The sequence below is a fragment of the Fusarium tjaetaba genome (assembly GCF_013396195.1).
Source record: "Fusarium tjaetaba strain NRRL 66243 chromosome Unknown NRRL66243_c0000041, whole genome shotgun sequence".
NCBI lineage: Eukaryota > Fungi > Ascomycota > Sordariomycetes > Hypocreales > Nectriaceae > Fusarium > Fusarium tjaetaba.
This window is the reverse complement of record NW_023501237.1, coordinates 340489-365857: the sequence shown is the minus strand read 5'-3', so window position 1 is coordinate 365857 and position 25369 is coordinate 340489. Positions and strand designations below refer to the sequence as shown.

The window sequence follows — 25369 nt, the reverse complement described above, 5'->3', positions numbered from 1 at the left end:
AAATAGTTGATCATGTAGTGATCGCTAACTAGTACATAGAAAAAAAAGAAGCAGTCTGCTTGACTAGTACAAAGGAAAAATAGCAGTATATGCGTCCAACCCGCGGCGTCATTACAATCTTGCCGCTTTCAAATCATGAAACTGCAGCACTTGCACACCTGGCTCCATCCGATCCTAGCAAGTTGAGAATAGCACCGCCTGGTATGGGCGTCGGATCCGGGGCTCCGAATCCGAGTGTGAACTTCCACGTCTGTCCGAGGACAGACTCTTGAGCGAAGAGCGTTCCGCCTGGCGCTGCCATTACAGCACCCCAGACGAGGTTGAGCGCTGTGTTGAGGATGCCTGGGTACGCTTGGTAATTCTCCCACTTTTGTGTGGTCAAAGACCAGCGGACGATGTTTGTTCTGAGGAGGCCGTTCTCGATGACGGATGCTTGTAAGGCGTAGAGATAGTTTCCGCCACCGGGGACATATGCCCAGTCACCCACTCCGGAAAGGAGATTGGTGGCAGACGTGCCGGAGTTCAGAAGCTTGCCGAAAGTGCTACTGGTCGGTCTCAAATCAATGCACCACCATCTACCGCCCCCTTCCGATACCCAGAACCTTCCTTGATCATCTACATCGCCCATACTAATAGCATTCGAACCAATCACAAGATCAAGACTCTCCCATCGCCCATCCTTAGCAATACGGATGAGCTTTGATTGCTTACATCCCAGAACGGCACAAGCAAGGCCATTGAGAAGTGGCAGTTGGGAGAAGCCGTAGATGTAGTTATCGAACCTATTGAAGCCGATACCGTTGATAGGACCGGCTGGACCAATACCCGTTCTGATGTCTGTTCGTTGACCGGTGACGAGATTGACGCGTGTGAGGGTGTTGGCGAGGAGACTTTGGACGGTGTAGCCGAAGCCATCGCAGTCGAATGTTGGGCCGAATGAGAGTTGGGGCATCATGCTTGTGCTGGAGGAGCTGGTGGAGGAGGTGGCGATTACGGGGACGGCTGCGCTGCTGGATGTGGTGATTACTGGGGGCGCAGCGCTGGTTGACCTTGTGGTGACTGGTGCTGGAGCTGCGCTTGATGTTGAAGATGTAGCGGCGGCGGCGGCACTTGATGAGCTTGAGGCTGCTGCTGCTGCTGCGCTAGAGGAACTGGCCGCGATAACTGCAGCTGAGGAACTTGATGTAGATACTGCGGCTGCGCTGGAAGAACTTGACATAGCAGCTGCAGCAGTACTGCTTGATGAGGTTAACGAAGCTGCTGCGGCCGTAGCGCTACTGGAGGAACTGGCAGCTGCTGTAACAGAGGAAGAACTCGAAGCCGCTGCTGCTGCAACACTGCTTGATGAACTTGCTGCAGCCGCCGCACTACTTGATGTAGATGACGGCGAAGCGATAGCAGAAGAACTAGTTGGAGAGCCACTTAAAGTTGTGACAGCAGGAGTCACCATACTCAACGGCGCAGTTGTACCAGAAGTCGAAGACACAACCATTGTCTCGATAATGACAGTACCAGGCTCTCCAGCCGCGGTCGGTGGATCATACAAAGTCCGTTCAGCTGTAGCTGTGGGAGGAGCAGCTCTAAAGATAGTGACATTGGTACCAGCGACGATGGGGGTAGAAGTTGTTGGAATGCCTGCTGGTGCGCCAGTGATAGGACTGGTAGAAGCTACGGGACTTGCTGTTGGAGTCTCGATGAGGACTGTTCCTGGCTCGCCTACTGAGGCAGGGGGGATATAGACGGTTCTTGTGATTGAGCCTGGTCCGCCGCCGAAGATAGTTGTGTTCTGTGGGACCGTTGGTGGTCGTGTTGTGCTAGTGGCTGGTGTTGATGAAGTCTCCTGTGGAGCAGAGCTTGGGGTTTGGATGAGTACTGTGCCGAGTTCACCGGATGCAGCGGGGGGAATGTAGATTGTTGTAGTAACTGATGCTGGGCCTCCAACGAAGCGAGTGACGTTCTGAATTGCGCTTGGAGACTCAACACTTGTGATAGCCTGGCTAAGTGTCGTTTCTGCAGTGGGGCCAGCTGAGGGAGTCTGAATGACCACCGTGCCCGGCTCTCCAGAAGAAGCTGGAGGGAGGGTATAGGTCGTCGTAACTGACGCTGGCCCGCCGACGTAACGAGTGACATTGGGGATTTCAGCTGGCGGGGAAGACGTAGCGCTTTCTTGAGGACTGGCAGTTGGGGTTTGAATAACGACGGTACCTGGCTCTCCAGGTGAACCTGGAGGGAGAGTATAAGTCGTAGTGACTGAAGCTGGGCCACCGATGTATCTAGTGACGTCTGGAATCTCAGTTGCTGAAGCGCTCTCGCCAGGGCTGGCAGAAGGGGTTTGAATGACCACTGTTCCTGGGTCTCCAGAGGACGCAGGGGGTATTGTGTATGTTGTCATGATAGAAGCTGGACCGCCGACGTAGCGAGTGACATTGGGGATACCAGTTGTTTCCCCATCACTGGCTGTTTCAGTGGTAGATGCTGAAAGTGTCTCTCCCTCCTCAGGAATGGCTGTAGGCGTCTGAATAATGACAACTCCAGGTTCTCCAGAGGCAGTGGGAGGGATGTAGATCGTCGTTGTGACAGAAGCAGGTCCTCCCACGATGCGAGTAATGTTCTGGATTGGAGTAGCGGCTTCACTTCCAGAAGTCGATGCCTCCTCTACAGGACCAGCCGTTGGGGTCTGGATCACCACCGTACCAGGCTCATCAAGATCGCTTGATGCAGGTGGGTAGTAGATAGTTGTTACAACCGAACCTGGACCACCGCTGTAGAGAGTGACGTTTTGCCTGCCTACCGGGAAAGCTGTGTTTGCAGCAGTCTCGCTGGCCGTTGTCTCATCCTCGGGGCCTGAAGTTGGCGTCTCAATGACCACAACACCGGGCTCACCAGAGGCAGTTGGTGGGATGTAGATAGTGGCGGTGATCGAGCCAGGACCTCCAACAATTCGTGTGATGTTAGCTGGTCCTCCAGTAGCAATGGCGCTGGTTGCTGATTCGGGATCTTCCTCTTCCGAACCAGAGGTTGGTGTCTCGATGACAACGGTCCCAAGGCCATCGGGGTCGTCAGAAGCTGGTGGGAAGTACACCGTCCTTGTCGATGAACCAGATCCACCGCCGTAGATTGTAGTGTTCGGTCTGCCCTCAGAAGTAGTAAGAGGTCCTGCCGCTGTTGTAACAATACTTCCTGTCGTCTCCTCAGAAACCGTTGGCGTTTCGATAAGTGCCGTGCCTGGTGCTCCTGAAGCTGTAGCAGGTATGAAGACGGTTCTCGTAGCTGTACCAGCGACACCAGTGTATATAGTGACATTGCCAGGTCCACGGGCAGTTTCAGTGGGACTAGAACCATCAGGTGTTTCTATAACGATAGTACCAGCCTCGCTAGATGCGGTGGGCGGGAGATAGATGGTACGAGTGACTGAGACGGGGCCGCCACTGTAGACAGTGACGTTGGCGAGAGCGTTGTTGGGAGTCTCAAAAGCACCAGTAGGTATCTCGACGATGACAGTGTCTGGTTCTCCTGATAAGCCTGGAATAGTAATCGTTGTCGCGGCTGTAACAGGGCCACCTTGGGTAATGGTGACCTCTTGACGGTCATCAGTCTCGGATGGCTCAATGGCAGACTCAGTGGGGGTTTCGATGATGACAGTATCTGGTCCGCCTGATACACCGGGTATAGTGATGGTTGTAGCAGCTGTAACAGGGCCGCCACGAGTACTTGTAACTTCTCTTTGGGTAGAACCGCCTTCATTAGATGAACTAGTCGGGATCTCGACCAACACGGTATCTGGTCCTCCGGACTCACCCGGGATCGTGAGTGTTGTTGCAGCCGTGACTGGCCCTCCCCGTGTGATAGTGACCTCCCTAACTGAGCCAGTTATGAGAGTCTCCTCGCTATCGCCAGAAGAGCTAGTTGGAATCTCAACCAGTACAGTATCTGGCTCCCCTGATAAGCCTGGAATAGTGATCGTTGTGGCGGCTGTAACTGGTCCGCCTCGTGTAATAGTGACTTCCGGAGCCGAACCAGTTATAGATGGCTCATTGTTATCGTTAGAAGAGCTTGTTGGAATCTCAACCAGTACAGTTTCAGGTCCACCAGACTCGCCAGGAATCGTAAGCGTTGTCGTTGCTGTAACTGGGCCACCTCTTGTAATAGTGATCTCACGTACAGAGCCTGTTTCTGAGGATCGCCCAGCAGACTCAATAGGAACTTCAACCAGAACAGTATCTGGCTCTCCAGAAGCTCCGGGAATAGTAATTGTTGTTGCCGCCGTGACGGGACCTCCACGCGTGATGGTGACTTCCTGAACAGCTCCACTCACTGGCGGCTCCGTGCCTGCAGCTGCAGGTTCCGTGGGTATCTCGATATAGACCGTGTCTGGTCCCCCAGAAACACCAGGGATTGTGACTGTGGTTGCTGCTGTGACCGGACCGCCTCTTGTAATAGTGACTTCTTGAACGGCTCCAGTTACTGGTGTTTCACTAACCTCACTAGCGGACTCGGTAGGTGTCTCGATATAAACAGTATCTGGCTCTCCCGCCGCTCCGAGAATGGTGTAAGTTGTGGCAGCTGTTACAGGGCCACCACGCGTAATAGTAGTCTGCTGAACAGCTCCGGTTCCAACAGACTCTGTTGGAACCTCGATGTAAACAGTATCAGGACCACCGGATACTCCAGGGAGGGTAACTGTGGTAGGGGCTGTAACAGGACCACCCCGAGTAATTGTGACTTCCTGAACAGCAGTTCTTGTAGGCTCTTCGGAAGATTGAGTTGGCGTTTCCACAAACACGGTGTCTGGACCACCAGACACTCCGGGGATAGTCACTGTCGTGGCAGCAGTTACAGATCCGCCGCGAGTGATAGTCACATCTCCTTGTCCCCCAGTGGCAGATGGTACAACCTCACCAGAAGATAGAGGTGTTTCAACTATAACGGTATCCGGCTGACCTGGCTCCCCGGGGATGGTAACAGTTGTAGCAGCTGTCACAAATCCTCCTCGTGTAGAAGTAATCGCTTGTAATCCGCCAGTCACTGAAGGGTCATTCGACGTGGTAGGTACCTCAATGAACACTGTATCCGGACCACCAGATACTCCAGGGATAGTAACGGTAGTGGCAGCAGTTACAGGTCCGCCGCGAGTAATGGTAACTTCTTCTTGAGTATCTTCAGTTGTAGATGGTTCATCCTCATCAGACGGTCGAGGTGTCTCGATGATAACCGTGTCAGGTTGACCGGACTCGCCAGGGATGGTTATAGTAGTTGCTGCTGTCACGGATCCAGCTCTTGTTGAAGTAATTGCTTGAACACCGCCAGTTACGGGAGGTTCATTTGACCTCGTTGGAGTCTCAACTACGACGGTATCTGGCTCGCCCGGCCCACCAGGGATGGTGATGGTCGTCGCTGCTGTTACAGGTCCTCCTCTTGTTGAAGTTACCTCTTCTGGGCTGCTTCCAGTTTCTGTTGTTTCATCATCTGAAGATCTTGTAGGAGTTTCAATAATAACGGTGTCTGGCTGTCCTGACTCGCCAGGAATAGTAATAGTAGTTGCAGCTGTTACCGGTCCTCCCCGAGTAGATGTCACTTCAATTGGATCGTCTCCAGTCGTCGTAGATACCTCACCATCAGAGGGAGTAGTGGGTGTTTCAACAATAACAGTATCTGGCTGACCTGATATACCTGGGATGGTAATCGTAGTTGCGGCTGTGACTGGCCCACCACGAGTGGAAGTTATTTCACCTGCACCACTTCCAGTTACTGATAGATCGGCAGACTCAATTGGTATTTCCACAAGAACCGTGTCTGGCTCACCAGGTGCTCCAGGGATTGTTACAGTCGTAGCGATTGAAACAAGTCCCCCCCTTATGATTGTGACATCAGCCGCACGAGTCGGCGTTTCAATAATAACAGTGTCAGGCTGGCCTAATTGACCAGGAATTGTGATCGTCGTCGCAGCTGTAACTGGTCCGCCGCGCGTGGAAGTCACTTCGCCTGGGCCACTACCACTCTCTGAGGGCCCAGCATCGCCAGATTCAGTTGGAATCTCAACGAGAACAGTGTCGGGTTCGCCAGGCGCACCAGGGATAGTAACAGTCGTGGCGACTGAGACAGGCCCCCCTCTAGTGATTGTGACCTCGGGAGCACCACCAGTCGGTGTCTCGATCAGAATAGTATCCAGCTCACCAGATACTGTAGCAGGAATGGTGAGAGTTCTCGTCGCTGTTCCAGGCCCTCCACCAAAGACGGTGGTGTATCGCTGGCCAGTCTCTGACTCTGAAGCCTCTGCTTCTGGACCAGTGGTTGGCGTTTCGACAAGGACGATATCCGGTTCCCCAGAAACTGTCGCCGATATGTATAATGTTCTAGGCGCAGTTACTGGACCGCCGCTGAAGATCGTGGTATTGACCCGGCCACCAGCAGTTATGGCCACTGGACCTGCAGTAGACTCAGCGCCAGTCTCTTCAGCATCACCGGACAGTGTCTCAATGATAACAGTACCCGACTCTTCTGGGTCATCAGGTGGGAAGTAGAATGTTCCGCCAGCTGTGCCAGGAGCTTGGGTATAGATGGTGACGTTCCCACGGAGAGCCGCCGATGCGCCTGAAGCTTCTGTAATAGTTCCAGTCTCAGACACGTCACTATCATCTGTAGCAGAACCCTCAGATCCTTGAGTGGGAGTCTGGATGATCATAGTCGTAGAATCGCCAGATTCACTTGGTGTCAGATAGATCGTTGTAACAGCTGTACCTGGTCCGCCACTGTAGACTGTCACATAAATTGGACTGCCGATTGGCGTTTCGACAATGAACGTTCCAGGTTCATCTGAAGCTGTACCGGGAATGAAACGAGTAGTGGCGACAGTGGCAGAGACGCCAGTGTAGACAGTGACATTAGCAGGACCAGAGCCTGAACCTGACGTAGGCGTCTCAATGAGAATTGTACCAGGGTCGCCTGAGGCAGTACGAGCATCATCGGATGCCGTCTCCGAGTTAGGATCTCCAGAAGCGGAGGTCTCAGCATCAGAGTCGTCGGTCACAGAGCTCTCATCTGCACTTCCAGACGTAGCACCATCAGTAGGTCCTCCAGCGAGCGACTCGTCACTAGATGTCGTCGCGTCATCATCTACATCAACACCGGTGCTTTGTGAGTTTGGCTCAGCAGTGGCTGAACCTCCAACTCCTCCAGCTGGCTGGCCTGTCAATCCAGCACCACTGCTTGTCGCTGAGCGAGTCGACGAGGTATCACCAGGCTGTTCCACGCGCTCCGACTCCGGAACGCTCTGAGTGCCAATAAGTGTCTCGAAATTGAACTCCTCGCTTGTTATGGAGGTTCTTGAGCCCTGGCCTGCGCCCTGAGATGCTGTTGAAGTACCTGCGCTGGATCCTCTGGCTGCATCAGACGCAGATGAGCCCTCACGCGAGGTGGACGAAGCACTAGATCTTGCTGCAGCTGAAGAAGAGCCGGCGCTAACAGCACTGGTTGACTGTGATCTACTGGAAGCTCGTGATCCTTGTGATGTTGCCTCACTGTCTCCCGAGACTGTACCGCCATTGTTCCCTGCCGCAGTTGATTCAGGGTCACCTTCAACAAAGCCCGATACTGCGCTAGTAGCCCTGCTGCTTCTCTGCGAAGCCTGCGATGTTCTTCCAGCTTCAGCATTACCACCGTTAGTCGATATAACAGCAGGTCTCGCAGTGAAACGAGTACCTGACGAAGAAGTTGCTGCAACAGGCCTTTGCGCACTTGTGGATTGAGAGGCACTTGACCTCTGGGCCGAGCGAGTAGATGAGCTCTGGGCGGCATTTCCGCCAGATGACGTAGCTTCCTCTGCATCGGAGCCAGGATCATTTGTTATGACGGGACCACTATCGACAATAGTAGTCTCTCCACCTAAAGATCGAGAGGCTTGTCCAGAGGTCGATGTCCTGGTGCGCGAAGAGCTCAGGCCACTGCCTCCAGGACGAACGCGCGTATCAACAGTACCAGTGTATCCCGAGCTTGATGAAGCACCAGCTCTTCTGGTACTTGAAGGACTTCCAGGAGCCTTTGTAGTTTGTGGAGGGTCAGACTCAACTCCAGAAGCAGCTTCGCCAGCAGTACCGGCCGCAGATCCTGTAGATCGGCTGTTTGAAGGACGTCTAAATGTCGTTCTGTCGGTGACTGCAGTGCCGCTGCCTCCTAGGCCTTCGACTCCGCCAGTAAGACGCTGGGTGCTGCTGGATCGTCGGGTTCTCTGAGGTTCGGCAGTGAGAGTCTCGACGACATCGGCGGTTATGGTGAAGACAGTGCTGCTGGATGTGACGACGTAGGTTGAGGGTGATGTTCTGACAATTGGTGGTCGAGTGCTTGAGCGACGAGAAGTACTTCCTCTTCGCGATGAGGATGACTGGCCTGAAGCACCGCTATCCCCTCCAGCATTACTTCCTCCTGATCCGGAGTTATTGCCATCATCTCCGCCGGAACCCTTGCCGCCAGAAGTCGATCCCGAGCCACCAGAGCTTCCATTGCCAGAATCCGAGCCGCCCTCTGAGCCATCGCCTTCAGACTCAGTACCCCCTGACTTTGGTCCATCGTTACCTCCAGAGCCACCCTCACTGTCGGAACCACCTTGAGCTCCGCCTTGGGTTCCTCCCGAGCCACTGCTTCCGCCGGTATCAGATCCACCAGAGCTCGATGACCCGCCATTTCCAGACCCATTGCCATTATTTGAGCCTGAAGATCCTCCGTTTCCTGATGCACCGTCATCATCGCCTTCTGATCCAGAGCCGGACCCCTGAACACCGCCTTTTACGGGGTCATCATCGTTTCCAGAGGAGCCTCCATTGCTGGAGCTGCCTCCTTGTCCAGAGCTACCGCTACCGCTGTTGGTACCACCTCCAGATCCCCCATTGTTGGAGCTCCCTCCACTTCCACTCTGGCCATTTCCTCCGCTCGATGAACCTGAGCCAGCACCTGAACCACCTTGGTTCCCGCCACTGGATCCTCCAGTAGCCTGGGCCCCATTATCGTCGCCACCGTTGTTGCCAGTCTGTGGGCTATTGCGGTCTTCAGGTGTGAGAACAAGGACAGTACCGGGGTTACCACCCTCAGGAGGAATGGTGAGAGTCTGTCGCGGCCCTGAATCGTCATCGCCGCCCTGACCTGGTTGGCCCTGAACACCACCAGACCCATCACCAGAACCTGATCCTCCACTTGAGCCCCCATCAGATCCGCTTCCTGAGCCACCCATCCCCATGGGCACTCCACGAGTAATAGTGGTATAGGATACCGAACCTTGTGGGCGAGTTCGTGTAGGTTGGGAAGCTGCACCATCTCCCCCATCATTCCAGCCCGGTGGTGTTTGTATGAGTACAGTTCCGGGCTTGGTACCAGTCGGTGGAATGGTAGTTCGGATAGGGGCTGTCGGTGTAACGCTTCCTTCGGCTGGTTCGATGATGGTCACATAGCCGGTTGCATCGGCAGGTTGAAGAGTGATCGTTTGGCCAGCGAGCCCCAAGGCACCCAAAGTGTTAGGGGTTAGAGGCTCAAGTGCCAACGGCATCAGAGTTCCCGGTATAGGTGTTTGGATGATGACAGTACCAGGGTTTCCATTGCTCGGTGGTACTGTTAGTCTAATTGGGACAGTTCCGCTGAAGGCTGTGCCTGCTGGTTCAATCACTGTGACATAATCGCCATCCTGTGCAGGTTCGAGAGTAAGACCTTGGAGGCTTCCCCCATTGAGCGCTGATGTCGGGACATTAATAATAACCGATCCACGGTTCGTCCCAGTCGGTGAGACAGTAATTAGTTGCAGCGACGCCAATGTTCCAGTCAATGGTCGAAGGACCGTCACATAACCAGTCACTTCCTTCGGCTCAAGCGTAAGAGGCTGCAACACACCCGGCGTCGCATCACCAACCCGAGTCTCCGGCGTCTCAATAATAATTTGTCCCGGCTGTCCACTTCTCGGCGGAACAACCTGCGTAATAGGTGCAGATATCGGATCCGGCCCTGAATGCGGTCTAATAATAATAACATAAGACCTATCATCCGTCGCAGGGATGACTACATTCTCCGGCGCCGATGAAGCGCCCGGCTGTTCAACAATAACAATACCAGGTTCATCGCCCTGCGGAGGGACAGTGTATTGCGTTGTTACTGAGCCTCTGTAGGGCTTTGTGATGGTGATATAATCGGGATCGGCAAGGACTGGGTAGACCGAAACATATGTGTAACAAACGCCTGAGAACTCATTGTTAATACCGAGAACTGACTTATCATTCTGAACCCCAAACTGGGCACGCGCCAGGCTGGCGAAGATTAGGTGCCTGAGCACCAGGTACAAAGGCCTCATTGTAAGCCGATTTATTAAAAGTAAATGAGAGATAAGAATGGTATACGCGCAAGGTAAGGTAAGTTACCTACTTTGAAGTAACATGCGCGGGTGAGAGCTCCCAGAGGATTATGAAACTGCTGATCAGTCCTCCATATCCGCATTCAGATTGTGCTTTCGGGCTTGTAATAATGATGCAGAAAATCTGATGCGTATACAAAGAGCATTGTCAGGCTGGATTTGGATTGCTGAGGCGGAAGCCTTCATGCAGGGCTGGCACACCCGCAGCGGATCGATGCCGTTTTCCAGCACGTTCCTGCAGAGGCATTGTGTAAGAGACACTCCGGTTTAGAATCCTGTTGGTTCAGGCTGTTGTGGTTGGAATGCTGTTGTTGAAGACAGAACCAACTGCCTATTGTTTCTGTGGAGTGAATAGCAATGCAGCCAGTGAGGGCTTGTGAAGTGGGATTTGTTCCTGTGTGCCTGGGCGTGTATGCAAGGTCCCGTCTCGTACTTCCACCAACGTTGAAGATTATGCAGATGATGTGCAGATCTTATGTAAGTGGCAATGAAAGAGACGGATATAGCAAGTTGACTCTGGGCATGATCATAGATCATTTAAACAAATACAATGTATCATTTAACTCACACGGATCAAGGCATTGTGATAATACCTTCTAGACCCGATCAATGAAAATCGAGACTTGAGATTGATTCAGATGCTGTCAGGTGGATATGATGTCTCACACAGCTTGGACACCTGACGTTAAACTAACAAACTCCACTACGGAAGCCAGCTCCCTAGCCCACCAAGCTACGATTTTGACAGAAGCTTATCTAACACGTCAATTGCTAGTCCAAAGCCCCAAACTCACCTCTCTCAGCTTTACAAAGTGTAGCTGAAGTCTGGCGGCCGCCCAGCGCACATAACTGTATTCACCAGCACATTCCAAGCTTGTTAAGATGAGGTTACACAAGGATGAGTCAAAGCTCCACCGTCGCGCCAGCGGACGTTTTTGTTTGGCTAGTCGCGGAGAGATTTGGCCGCGTCCGTCTAGTCGATCTGTGGCTGATCTCAATAAGGATCGAGGCCGTGACGTTGGGGATTGTGATATATGACCGGAAATAACTAATGGCTGCTCGGCGTTTCATGTGGTTGTGTTACACAAGAGTCCATTTTCGGAGGGTATGGTCCTTATGTGATGTAATTGAAATCATCTCTTGAGACATGCCATGCATTGCCCTTACCTTATGTAGAGACTACTAATGTGGCAGGCCTGCAGATTAATTGCTGCTGTACAAGAGCGTGTTTGTGACCCGGATTTTCGGCTGCTCCCGAAGATATCGACCTGGGCCAACGTTTTTTCGCGGGAGTAATCGAGGGCGGACTAAATGCTCCTCGCCCGATACACAATCTAGATCATCTTGTAGTCAATCACGAGCCTAGGCCAGGGTTGAGTCTCATACGTGTTCAGCATTCTTGGTGGTCACACCTCGCATCCGAATGGCCCGGATCAGCATCAGCCTTTTGTCTCAGTCTTGGCAATATGAGCTCCTGGAAGGGTGTATGCCAAGACTCGTTGCTATGGGAAAATATCAGGATCATCTTGCATAAAGTCATTGTAACATTCATCAATAATACAACAAATATACAAGTAAATTGCCCTTTTTAAACAAAGGATTGTTGAGGACAATGACATGATCTGGTGATGAAGCATGGAGGCTTGGGCTCCAAGTACCTGGCTCTTGTTGGAATTCCCCTGTCAGATTCCCCGTACACCATCCGCTTTGTGATGCCTGATCGAAACCTTATTCTTGTCCCTGTAATCTGATCTTGCCTACCACCAATGAGAACTGTTTTGATTCCAGATCATGTGGAATCACATATCAGTGAAATCACAGATCTTGTTTAAGCTCAAGCTGGACATGCATAGTAGGAGGTGACCTTTCTCAACTGAATACCTTCCTAGGGACCCAAGGATACTTGATTCAAAGTCATTGTCTAGCCGTGACTCCCTGACTTTTCAACTTCCAAGTGCTGATGAAGATACCTATCTTCTTCGTGGCACGTAGATTCAACGTTGAAGGAGCCAACTGCCCTCAAGAGATCTCAACAGTATCTCAACAGTGAAGGCCATTGCCGGCTTGAACCTGTCAAGATCAGGTACTCGACGCTACCCTCGCCAGGGCAGGTGAAAAGGTCCGGGCCTAAAGTTTGAGATAAGGTTGTGTTACATGTCAAATGAGGCTCGCTACGGAAATTTCACTCGGGAATGCGACGAATTGACGCTAACCATTTTTGTCGGGTAGTGACGAGTATTGAACGGAAACGAACCGCACTTTAATATAGTGGCTTGAGGTGCTCACCACTGATCGGAGAACTTATTCGCTTTCTCAACCAATCGATTGTATCGACTGACCTGCAGTGATATGAGCTTAAATGTCTCTAGCGGGAATGTGAATGGGAGATGTGAAGATGAGAGGTGGTCATTCCGGTCTCGAGCTGTCTTACGCTACAGGGTAGGCGCTCTTGGGTTTAATATTAATGTTAACAATCCGATATTTCTCATCAAACTGCTGCACAGGTGTGCATAAGATAGTTTCAACATACTGATTGGAAATCGAGTGGAAATTTACAGATATTAAATGTCCAAGATATGTATAATAAGGCCTTTTGGTTGAGTCAATGCTTTGACAATTGTGTTATCGCTATTCAGTAGGCAAGGAGATGGAAATCATCTTCATTGATATATAGTAGTCCCTTATTATATACTTACAGAGACCTTGAGAAGTAGCTGTAACTGAGTGTAGCCATGACAGACATCCAAAGATACAGAAACACTGCTCCGTTGCCTGAATTACTGCGCGACTCTGTATTGTAATAGTCTTCTTTCTAAATCTGAGCAACTGCTCTCAACCAATCAGAGCCACGCCCGGTTAGCTCAATCGGTAGAGCGTGAGACTCTTACGAGTACGCGATCTCAAGGTTGCGGGTTCGACCCCCGCATCGGGCTGTTCCTATAAAACGATTGCGAGCAATAGCGAGGCATCTCTTTTTTGACTTTGTTCCCTCTAGATGAACGATATAAATATTCTTTACTATATATGAAGCAAGCTCTTGCACTATCGGATATGTCGTTAAACGTTGACTTTGAATGTAACCTTCCTTTTCCAGCACGACATGTAAGCCCCCGCTTCATATCAAATGGTGAACAAACATGGTCTTACTCAAGTCATCACCAAGCATCCTCCAGGAAAGATCATCTCAAGATGGAAGGTCAAAGCTCCTTGAAGTCTCTAATCACCCCCAAGCTGCTAATGCAGCTCGCGGATGCCTATCTTGCTTATTCTAAAACTGAAGAGCTTGACTTCACTATTGCCCAGTCCGACGCCTTCAGCGCAAACTTCAAAAAAGTATGCCAAGAAAGCAAGGCTCGAGCTGCACTTATAGCACTCAGTCACCTCGGCCACAATGGAATCCTCCCAACTCCTGTAGAGCTCGACCTTATGTCCTTCCTCCCCGAACCATCTTCCCCAGAATTCCCGCAACAGTGCTTCGGTCTCCAACTTCTTCTCGATCAAGCGTCAAGAATCCTCTTTACTAGCATCGAAGCTCGTTGGCAAGTTGCATACTTTGGACCTCTTGCTAGACGTCTTGCTGGACAATGGTACGCGCTACCTCACCATCTACGCCCGCATTCATGGCAGAGATGGAAAGACGATGTTGGCGTTAGTAGTTTTAGCTTCTGGGTTTCGACGCAAGTCATGTGGGCAGCCCCTTTTCTCCACGCCGAAGATCTAGGGAGTCAAGAGATTGGATTGGAGTTATCAAACGATTTACGTCAAGCTGTTGAAGAATACACCCAAACACGAGACCCGCATCGGGAGACAAGGAATAAGACGTTGAAAGATGATCTAATTTTTATAAGAGAGGTTGTCAAGAGTCCGCCAAAAGATGAAGACGGTACTATCAGTATGGCGGCCTGGACTTATTGGTGGTGCATGATCCTGGACGCTCACTGGCCTATCATCGCGCGATTTGGTCGCTATCCTTACCGCAATGCTGCGTTTGGTAGACCTAGTACAAGGGACGAAGAGAAATGGTTGGATGATATAAATCACTTTTCTGAGGCCTCTCCTGAAGATGCTAAGCGCATTCGAGAAGATGTAGAGAAGGGTCAGTGGACCCCACTTGGAGAGAGTTGATGTGAAGCACTGTTAGGAATTGTTTAGGATGAGCTTTACATATCGAGAACTAGCTATAGCAGTTATATGCGAGTCACTTTCAGATGAGATGAGTGGGCTAGTTAAGGTAACGCCACACAATAACTGTATGACACTAAACTTCATAAGTTCAGCGTGGTGTGAGATTGCATATCCCCTCTTGCTATCTTTACTTGGACGTCAACGGTCTCATCAGCCTATTTATATCACAAGTGAGATAGTAATAGATTGAAACATGTTCCTGTAATGCCTCAAGATGAAGATGACAGAGAAACTGGTGCTTAAGCCTAGATACCTCGGGAGTACCGAGGCGTCTAGTATCTACTCCTTGAACATACCTAGACTTACATACGTAGTAAGACCTACTCGCACCTGAGAAGATAATAAGATAATGATATGATCTTGAGCTATCGGGTGGGTATTTGATAAACTGCCTAAATCGTATCCAGCGCGTGTTGTTTTGTTTTTGCCTGGCTGATAGCCTGGTAGCTAACACCATCCTAGCACCCCTTGCCTCAAACCTAAACATCAGACCACAACCTCAATCTCCCTCAAATACACAACAAAGATCCTCTGCGGAGTTTCAAAAGATTGCTAATCAAGCTGTGCGTAATCTACGCGGAGCGGCGATCGAGTCAACAACAACGCCCTCAGCCTCGTATTCGTCTTTGTAAAGGTGTACCACATCACAACCACGATTGGCAGTTTCGGAATTAACGTTATCTCTCCATTCTTCGCTATGACGAATATTTTCCCCTGAGCGCGATTAAATCACAGCATTGCCACGTTTTTTTTTTTTTTGGAAAATTCCAGCTTTATTTTCCTTACCTGTAATGCGTAAAAAACCAATCGGACCCGGGAAAAGTGGAGTAACGGGTCCGAGACGGACTCCGATGAGATGTGGGGACAGACGCGAATCTTCGAATCTCGAAATCTTGAGGCTGTGAGATCATACTTGGAACCAAGTTGCTGGGTCTTAGTTTGAGAAAATGAGTTTTCTATGCAAATTCTCGAAATAGATAGAATCAGTCCGTAGCATTAACGCGATGCATTATCGCATCATATCTTTCATATCGGTTAGGGGCAACGGGTTCTTGGATGGGCCCGGCAGGGAGGTGCATCAACAAACGATTGATCAATTAGAGCACCTGCCCTGTGATGCTCACTAAACTGCTTCTGGGTTAGGGGCTCTGGGTGTCAAGAGGAGTGGAGCTCGAAATTTACCGAAGACTCTTGATCCCCCAGCTTTTTCACAACGACATGTCTGGTGTAACTCTCTTTTCTTAGTGAGGCCTATTGCCGTACGATACAACACCACGCATCATACACACGAGCTCATTTTGAAATGAGAGCGATAGATTATTAGTGATTCACAGCTATATGCCAATGTGAGATGTTTTCCTTAACGCCATCCTCCAGTTTCACTTATACCGTTCCAAAGGTATACCAGTTCATGAAGCCATGAACTCCCCAATAACCCAATGCCCAATGCCCAAAACGCCAAACCCATTAAACAATTAACGGTAAGCAACCTGATGCCTCTCATCAGGACTCGAAACAGACGTCTTCTCACTCTCTGGCGGCGGACTCGAATTGCTATCAGCAGGACTACTCGACTCGCTCCCCGTCCCTGTAGCCAGCGCATCGTACATCAGACTCTTCTGCACACAAGTACATCTCTTCAACAGCTCTTCACACCTCTCCAATCTCGCAAGTAACTCCTTGGTAGGCTTGCGACGAGTGCGCTTTGGTGCAGGTGTACTCGGAATACACTCTATTTTCGCCTACTGCCATTAGTCTTTTGCTTATACGCGTATCATGTATGTAAGCTTACCTTGATGCAAAAAGAACATGGACTTTTTCTGTCACATTTCTTCTTGCGCTGTTGGCACAGCACACAAGCTAGAATTCTCGGTGGTCGCTGTTGTTCGGGTGCCATTATGCTTATACGATTTGCGCACTAGCCGTTCGAATCGAAATGCAGAGAATAATAGATGAAGGTATTCCCAAAAATGGTTTGTATCTCGGTATAGGAACGAAATTCTGTCCGAGGCGGACGAACTGGGGTATTTGCTGCATACGCCTGTCTGCCCAAATCTGGTGCACTCGTAGAAGCGGACTCTTGTCAGGACCCGAGTGGGTATCGGGGTCGGAGAGTCGACGGGATCCGTGTATCTAGGACCCGGATCCACAACACCCTTCGGTGCGACGGGCGTGAGAGCACCCCCGTCACAATGGTATTAAGACCCTGCGAGGAAGCCTACAGTCTCATTATGGAGTCACCTTTTCTTATTCTATACTACGTTTTATCTTTGTTATATCCCTTCCTTTATATAAACTTTAATAATTCTCCTAATTCGAACCAGAAACTGTATGCAAACCTGATAACCCGCTAGCTCAGAGTTTACAGAGTTAACCAGGCACAGATATAAGCTTATACGGCGAAACTTTCCAGTCTCGCTAGTATGGCTGCTTCTCATCTTCCAGGTGAGGTACGCTCAGAGCACAGCAGCCACGACACCATCGTCGACATGGACACCACTCCGAACGAGAAGCCCCCTGCTCCCAAGGACGACAAGACGAGCTCCAGCGACGATGAGATGGAGCAGGAGCAGAGCGAGGAGATGGAGCGTCGGCACTCCATCGTGCGCGACCTAGCACGCCAGTACACCAACACATCAGCGCACTTCAACGGCAGCCACGCAGATCTCTTCAACGCAGCGGATGCCGACTCGCCCCTTAACCCGCACAGCGAGAACTTCAACGCCAGAGCGTGGGCCAAGGCCATGGCCAAGTCAATGGGCGAGCATGGCTCTGGGTTCCGACAGAGCGGTATCTGCTTCCAGGACATGAATGTCTTTGGATACGGTGCTGAGACAGATTACCAAAAGGATGTTGGTAACGTCTGGCTCGGTCTCCCAAACATGGCGCGCAACCTCGTAAACCCTACCGCTGGTAAGCGCCGCATCGATATCCTTCGTGGTTTCGACGGTGTCGTCAACGCAGGTGAAATGCTCGTTGTTCTCGGCCCCCCCGGTTCAGGATGCTCTACGTTCCTCAAGTCACTTTCCGGCGAGACAAACGGTATTTATATCGACGAGGGCACATACTTCAACTACAACGGTGTGCCCGCCAGGGAAATGCACAAGCATCACAAGGGTGAGACCATCTACACCGCTGAGGTCGACGTGCACTTCCCCATGCTTTCAGTCGGCGACACACTCACCTTTGCCGCGCGCGCAAGATGTCCCCAGAACCTACCGCCCAACATCGACCACAACCAGTACAGCGACCACATGCGCGATGTCGTCATGGCCATGTACGGCATCAGCCATACCATCAACACGCAGGTTGGCGATAACTACATCCGCGGTGTTTCAGGCGGTGAGCGAAAGCGCGTTACCATCGCAGAGGCTACACTCTCCAACGCACCCTTCCAATGCTGGGATAACTCAACCCGCGGTTTAGATTCCGCCAACGCGATTGAGTTCTGCAAAACACTGCGCTTACAGTCTGAGCTCTTTGGTCAGACATGTGCTGTTTCGATCTATCAGGCTCCCCAGTCTGCGTACGATCTCTTCGACAAGGCTCTCGTTCTGTATGAAGGACGTCAGATCTTCTTCGGTCCTGCGGATGAAGCGAAGCAGTATTTCATCAATCTCGGCTTCGAATGTCCTGATCGTCAAACAACGCCTGACTTCCTCACTTCCATGACTGCACCAGCTGAGCGCGTCATCCGTCCCGGCTTCGAGAACAAGGTGCCCCGCACACCCGATGAGTTCGCCGCGCGCTGGAAGGAATCCCGCGAGTACCAGATCGTCCGCGCTGAGATTGAGACCTACAAGAGTCTCTACCCTCTCAACGGTTCCAGCGCCGAAGCTTTCCGCGAGAACAAAAAGTCAGCGCAAGCTAAGGGTCAACGCCTCAAGTCCCCCTACACACTGTCCTACATGCAGCAAGTCAATCTCTGCCTCTGGCGCGGCTGGAAGCGTCTCAAGGGTTCACCAGGCGTAACGATCTTCGCCCTCACAGCAAACACAGCTACCGCGCTCATCGCCTCGTCGCTCTTTTACAACATGAAGCCCACGACGAGCGACTTCTTCAAGCGCGGTGCAGTTCTTTTCCTCGCTGTTTTGATGAACGCTTTCGCCTCTGCCCTCGAAATTCTGACGCAGTATGCCCAACGCCCTATTGTTGAGAAACAATCACGCTATGCCTTTTACCACCCTTCTGCTGAGGCCTTCTCTTCGATCTTGGTTGATATGCCGTATAAGATCAGTAATAGTATTCTGTTCAATGTCACTCTTTACTTCATGACGAACCTTAACAGGGAGGCGGGGGCATTCTTTTTCTACCTCCTTGTTTCGTTCATCATGGTCCTCGCCATGTCTGGTATTTTCCGATCTATGTAAGTTTCCCTCCTTCCACCACAAAACGAAACATGACTGACTGTTTAGTGCTTCACTCTCTCGTACACTCTCGCAGGCCATGGTTCCCGCTTCGCTGCTGATCCTCGCCCTCGTCATCTTCGCTGGCTTCGTCATCCCCACGGATTACATGCTCGGCTGGTGTCGATGGATCAACTATCTCGATCCAGTAGCCTACGCCTTCGAGTCCCTGATGGTTAACGAATTCTCCGGTCGCAACTTTACCTGCACAGCCTTCATTCCCAGTAACACAGTCGCTGGCTATGAAGACATCGGTGGTCTCAACCGAGCTTGTTCCACTGTCGGCAGCATTCCTGGCGACCCCGTCATCAACGGTGATCGCTATCTCAACCTTCAGTACAAGTACTACCACGCTCACAAGTGGCGCAACGTCGGTATCCTCATCGCCATGACCATCTTCAACCACATCGTCTACATCGTCGCTACCGAATTCATCTCCGCCAAGAAGTCAAAGGGTGAAGTCCTCGTCTTCCGCCACGGCCACCTCCCCGCTTCCACCAAGAACAAGTCCGATCCCGAAGCCGCTCTCTCTGGCCCTGTTCCCACCGCTGAGAAGTTCGGCGGTGAAGCTGCCAACATTCAGGGATCTACTAGCGTCTTCCACTGGAACAACGTGTGCTACGACATCAAGATCAAGGGTGAACCACGACGAATTCTCGACAACGTTGACGGATGGGTCAAGCCAGGAACGTTAACTGCTCTCATGGGTGTATCTGGTGCCGGAAAGACTACTCTTCTCGACTGTCTCGCCGATCGTATCTCAATGGGTGTCATCACGGGTGAAATGCTCGTCGACGGCAAGATCCGCGATTCATCGTTCCAGCGAAAGACCGGTTACGTGCAGCAGCAAGATCTTCATCTCGAGACCAGCACCGTTCGTGAAGCCCTTACTTTCTCCGCCCTCCTCCGCCAGCCTGCCTCTACCCCCCGCGCCGAGAAGATCGCCTACGTCGACGAAGTCATCAAGCTGCTCGACATGCAAGACTACGCCGACGCCGTCGTCGGTGTCCTCGGCGAGGGTCTCAACGTAGAACAGCGTAAGCGTCTCACCATCGGCGTTGAGCTCGCTGCTAAGCCTCCCCTGCTCCTCTTTGTCGACGAACCTACTTCCGGTCTTGACTCGCAGACGTCCTGGGCCATTCTCGACCTTCTCGAGAAGCTCTCCAAGGCAGGCCAGTCTATCCTATGTACCATCCACCAACCTTCTGCTATGCTCTTCCAGCGCTTCGACCGTCTTCTCTTCCTCGCCAAGGGCGGACGCACTATCTACTTCGGCGACATCGGCGAAAACTCTGAGACCTTGACCAACTACTTCGTCAAGAACGGTTCTGATCCTTGCCCCAAGGGTGATAACCCTGCTGAGTGGATGCTCGAGGTCATTGGCGCGGCACCTGGTTCACACACTGAGATCGATTGGCATCAGACTTGGCGACAGAGCCCTGAGTATCAGGAGGTTCAGACTGAGCTTCAGCGTCTCAAGGCCGAGGGCAGTGCTCACAATGAACCTCACGACCAAAACTCTGAATCGTACCGGGAATTCGCTGCACCTTTCATGGAGCAGCTTCGCATCGCTAGTCTCCGTGTCTTCCAGCAGTACTGGCGCACTCCTTCATACATCTACTCCAAGGCTATCCTGTGTATCCAAGTTGGTCTCTTCATCGGTCTCGTCTTCCTCAACGCTCCCCTGTCAATTCAAGGCTTGCAGAACCAGATGTTTGCCATCTTCCAGGTCTTCACCGTCTTTGGTCAATTGGTTCAGATGCAGGTAAGTCTCGACCACTCACCCGTCCATCCAACTCTCACTAACATTACTAGATGCCTCACTTCGTCGTCCAACGCTCCCTCTACGAAGTCCGCGAACGCCCCTCCAAGACCTACAGCTGGAAGGTCTTCATGCTCTCCCAAGTCTTCGCCGAGATTCCTTGGAACAGTCTCATGTCTGTCTTCCTGTTCGTCTGCCTCTACTATCCCGTCGGCTTCCAGAAGAACGCCGAAGCAGCTGGCCAGACCGCCGAGAGAGGCGCTCTCATGTGGCTTCTCATGTGGCAGTTCCTCGTCTTCACGTGTACCTTTGCCCACATGTGCATCGCCATCACCGACACTGCAGAGGCAGGCGGTAACCTTGCCAACGTCGTCTTCATGATGTGCCTGTTCTTCTGTGGTATCTTGGCCTCGCCCCATAACATGCCCGGCTTCTGGATCTGGATGTACAGAGTATCGCCGTTCACGTATCTTGCCTCGGCGATTATATCGACTGGTATGGCCAACACCAAAGTCACTTGTGCTTCCAACGAGTACACGGTCATGCAGCCCATCAACGGCTCAACCTGTGGAGAATATCTTCAGAAGTTCGCCGACAAGGCTGGTGGCTACGTCCTCAACCCTGACGCTACATCCAACTGCAACTTCTGCTCCATCAGCGACACCAACACGTTCCTCAAGGCTCTCAGCGCGAACTACGACCACCGATGGAGGGACTTTGGTATCGGAATGGTGTATATTGTGTTCAACATTGGCGCCGCTCTGTTCCTGTACTGGCTTGTTCGCATGCCCAAGAACAAGAACAAGAAGAAGCAGGAGTAGAGTGGCCATACAATCGAGCTTCGGCTCTTTTTTTATTTTTATTTTTGGTATAAGGATTTGTTTTAGAGAAGTACTATAGACTGGTTTGGGTTTTTTACTTTACTTAGAATAGCAATCATCGAGTGTCGATTAGACTTGTAGGAAGCTCAATAGCACGTCGTCAATACATTACGCTCTCTACCCGCCAGTCGAGTGCCTTGGTGATTTCCAGATCAATCGGTCGTTACGAATACTAATAATGTTCGTGGTCCCTTCTCTGAGTCATGAGTAGTTCTTCTGTCAAAATGGATCCTCTCCCGTTATTTCCTTAGCTCCCGGCATTTCCTACGTTGCCGATATTACCGACATAACCATCAGAATCCACTGTTTGAGATTGAGAAATGTGTCATTTCTAAGCCAAACCGCGGCAAGGAACGCCGATCACGCCTGAATGAGTCGCATGTGTAACTTGTAGGGCTGAGGGGGTTGGAGTTTGTAAGAGAATTGGCTGGTAACGTTGGGGTAGACAGAAATATCGAGACAGCTACAGATGCACTGTCACCATTGAACAGGCACGAATCAATTGTTTTTAGGGCTATTATGACTCAATTGAACCTGATGCATGCCATTGATGAGTCTCGCATGCTCTAATTATGCCAATGGTATACTCGTTGAATGCAAATGCTTCCTGATCCTCGGCCCAATGGAAGAGGCTGATCATGCAATTTCCTTCACGATATCTACATTGAAGCAGCAGCAGCTTTTCCATGAACTCACGCCCTTTTATTAACAAGCCAACGCGCAATCCTGATTTATAAACAAATACCCATATCACGTCTCACAAAACCCCCATTCACAGTAATTTGTCCATCCCCCTCCAATCATGTTCCCCACAACCGTCCGGCCGAGAATCCAGATGCCGGGAAAGATCTGCTCCATCGGAGGATGAACCCCGCGGGCCGCAAACATTCCCGCCTCAACCCCGACCACAGCATCACCAATACAAAAGGTCCATCACATCCTTCACCATCCCTCGCCATGGCCAGCAACTTATGTTCTCGTCAAAATGGCCGCCGACACTTCAGATAGCGTCTGTCCCACGCTCCGCGATGAGCCCCTCTCTGATGAAAAGCCCAATGATGACGCTGCCTCAACACCAAGCCAAGGCGATGAAGAAAACCAGGATTGCACAACAGACGATCCCGGTGAACCTCCAGATGGCGGCTTACAAGCATGGCTGCAAGTCGTGACAGGCCATCTCGTCGCTTTTAACTCATGGGGATACCTCATCAGCTTCGGCATCTTCCAGCCCCACTACGAAGCCGAATTTTCACTTCCACCATCAACAATCTCTTGGATCGGTAGCTTAGAAGTCTGTCTTATTTTCTTCATCGGCACATTCTCCGGTCGAGCTTTCGACGCAGGATACTACCGTACGGCTCTCGCAGTAGGCCTCTTTCTCCAAATATTAGCCATCTTCATGACCAGCATCGCATCATCGTACTGGCAAGTCCTTCTCGCACAGGGCATCTGCCAAGGTTTAGGGAACGGCATTATTTTCGCACCGACGATAGCAAACATGTCGACGTATTTTACTAGCAAAAAGACTATCGCTATATCTGCTGGTGCATGCGGTGCTGGAACGGGAGGAATTGTGTTTCCGCTGATTGCGCAGCAACTTCTCCCCAAAATCGGGTTTCGCTGGACTGTGAGAGTCATGGGATTGGTAGTTGCTGTGTCGTCAATGATTATCATGATCATTGCGAAAACAAGACTCAAGGCGAGAAAGGCTGGGCCGCTTGTTGAATGGGCTGCGTTCAAGGAGCCAGCGTATGTTCTCTTTGCGGCCGCAATGTTCTTTACCTTGTGGCCGACCTGGATCTCCTACAACTATGTAAGTCTTGTCTCAATAGACCTCTGTGACAAGTGCTAATGATGTCAGGCTCGTCAATACACAACCGACAAACTCTCCGGCTCAGCATCAGACTCATTCCTAATCCTCATCGTCATCAACGCAGTCGGTATCCCAGGTCGAATGATATCCGCCTTTCTCGCCGACCGACTCTTCGGCGCAATCCCCGTCTTCATACCCACAATCTTCGCTGCCTCACTATGTCTCTACCTCTGGTCACAGGTCTCCTCGCTCACAGGAATGTTCATCTGGGTGAGCATATTTGGCTACTTCGGCGCTGCGATACAGAGTCTGTTCCCATCATGCTGTGCGAGCTTGACACCGGATCTGAGCAAAGCCGGAACGCGAATTGGAATGATCTTCTCGATTATTAGCTTTGCTGCGTTGACGGGATCGCCTTTGGCTGGGAAGTTGATGCAAGCTACGGGCGGGAGTTATTTAGCGGCGCAGATTTGGGGAGGGTCGAGTATGATTCTGGGAATGGGATTGCTGTATGCTGCGAAAAGAGCTGAGGCACCTCGCGCGGTCAATCATCTCGAAAGACAGGACTAGCCTTCTATGCCAGGATCACCATGTTATATAGAATTACTTTGCTATGCTCTATGTTTTCCCTTATAGCTAGACACTATAGATTTCTTATATAATCTCACTAAGTCTGAAGACTTACTCTCAACTAGTTTACGTAGGGGCTGAAAGTACTTTATGCTTGCATGTGGAATAACATTAAAGTTAATAATTGACTAGACTGGGGAAAACATCAACACTGCAAAAAACCCCAAGGTTTCTCGAAATACCAAACTGACAGCACCACAAACCTAACTATAATCAGTGGTATTTACTGATAGCAGTCAAATATGTCTGCCCGGACTCAGAAAGCTGTTTGCCATTATTCTTAGTCGGCAACCAGGCCTGACCGAGACCACCACCGTCGGTGTAACCATAAGCCATGACGTGCTCATTCTTCTCAAACAGATCAACGACATCCTTAATCCACTGGTTGATCTGGCCTTGATCCGAACAAGGAGTGAAGTTGTTCTGATCATAGACACATGCGAATTCAGTGACCCAGATGGGCTTTTTGTATGTATTCCAGTAATAGTCGATACCGGCCTGGACACCGGTCATGTCAGGTTTGTAGATATGTATAGCGGTGAAGTCCCAGGACTTGGCGAGACCCGAGGTCTTGAACTGTTTGAGCCACTTTTCATCTTTCTGCATACACATCGCGGGACTACCGAGGAGAGCGCCCTTGTTGCCGTGGGGAACTATCATCTGTTTCCATAGATTGACAGCGTCAGAAACTCCCAAGTTGGCTGAGGTATCCTGGCCTGTGCAATCTGGTTCATTGAAACCGAGAAGATACTGAGGTGTGCTCGCGAGTTTCTGGAAACTAGCAAAGCGCTTGGCGTCTTCTTGTCCGTTGTGGCCGCCGCCCCAAAGCATTGAGACACTGACGACTCCAGGGACTGATGTCGGAGACGGGGCCCAGTCGTACCACCAGCCCAGGTGATCCTTCCAGAAGGGCACGGCACGGCCGCCCGCAGAACCAGCTTTCTTTCCACCAGGGATGAAAGGAGCTGCTCGTGAGTTGATAGAGTTCTCGATCGTGGGGGTTGCCCTGGCGTTGGCAATCGATGCCAGCGCTACAGCGCTGTAAAGAACGTTGGTGAAGAACATCGTCGAATTTCCAGATAGTAAGGACGGTTTCAAGCATAAGTAAAGAGTGATTGACGTTGATTTAGTGAATGAGAGACTTGGTAGAAGGAGTGATATACCTCTTAATACTTGGAGACAGCTTTGCGGGAATCGCCAACATGCACACAAAATAGGATCACAACAAGGTTCTTGATCCCATAAACCCTAACCGTCTCACTTGTATTTCTCTCAACGTCAGCTTGCTACCATTGTCCAAAGTTCCTA

General features: G+C 51.1%; 5 protein-coding genes across 5 annotated transcripts; 3 read left to right on the top strand and 2 right to left on the bottom strand.

Annotated features, from left to right (window-relative positions):
- Window positions 1-133: 133 nt before the first annotated feature.
- FTJAE_2350 (uncharacterized protein) lies at window positions 134-10324 on the bottom strand (the record flags this gene model as incomplete). Its single annotated transcript, XM_037348536.1, has 1 exon — window positions 134-10324. The coding sequence occupies one exon, from the start codon at window positions 10322-10324 to the stop codon at window positions 134-136; it is 10191 nt and encodes a 3396-aa protein (XP_037210602.1).
- Window positions 10325-13573: 3249 nt separating this feature from the next.
- On the top strand, window positions 13574-14509 carry FTJAE_2349 (uncharacterized protein; the record flags this gene model as incomplete). The annotated part of the gene is made up of 1 exon (XM_037348534.1): window positions 13574-14509. The coding sequence occupies one exon, from the start codon at window positions 13574-13576 to the stop codon at window positions 14507-14509; it is 936 nt and encodes a 311-aa protein (XP_037210601.1).
- Window positions 14510-16992: 2483 nt separating this feature from the next.
- Window positions 16993-21558, top strand: FTJAE_2348 (ATPase; the record flags this gene model as incomplete). The annotated part of the gene is made up of 3 exons (XM_037348533.1): window positions 16993-18935; window positions 18985-20740; window positions 20791-21558. 3 exons carry the CDS (start codon window positions 16993-16995, stop codon window positions 21556-21558), a joined length of 4467 nt encoding a protein of 1488 aa, XP_037210600.1.
- Window positions 21559-22603: 1045 nt separating this feature from the next.
- Window positions 22604-24001, top strand: FTJAE_2347 (monocarboxylate transporter 4; the record flags this gene model as incomplete). Its single annotated transcript, XM_037348532.1, has 2 exons — window positions 22604-23431; window positions 23480-24001. The coding sequence occupies 2 exons, from the start codon at window positions 22604-22606 to the stop codon at window positions 23999-24001; spliced, it is 1350 nt and encodes a 449-aa protein (XP_037210599.1).
- Window positions 24002-24274: 273 nt separating this feature from the next.
- Window positions 24275-25126, bottom strand: FTJAE_2346 (uncharacterized protein; the record flags this gene model as incomplete). Its single annotated transcript, XM_037348531.1, has 1 exon — window positions 24275-25126. One exon carries the CDS (start codon window positions 25124-25126, stop codon window positions 24275-24277), a length of 852 nt encoding a protein of 283 aa, XP_037210598.1.
- Window positions 25127-25369: the final 243 nt, after the last annotated feature.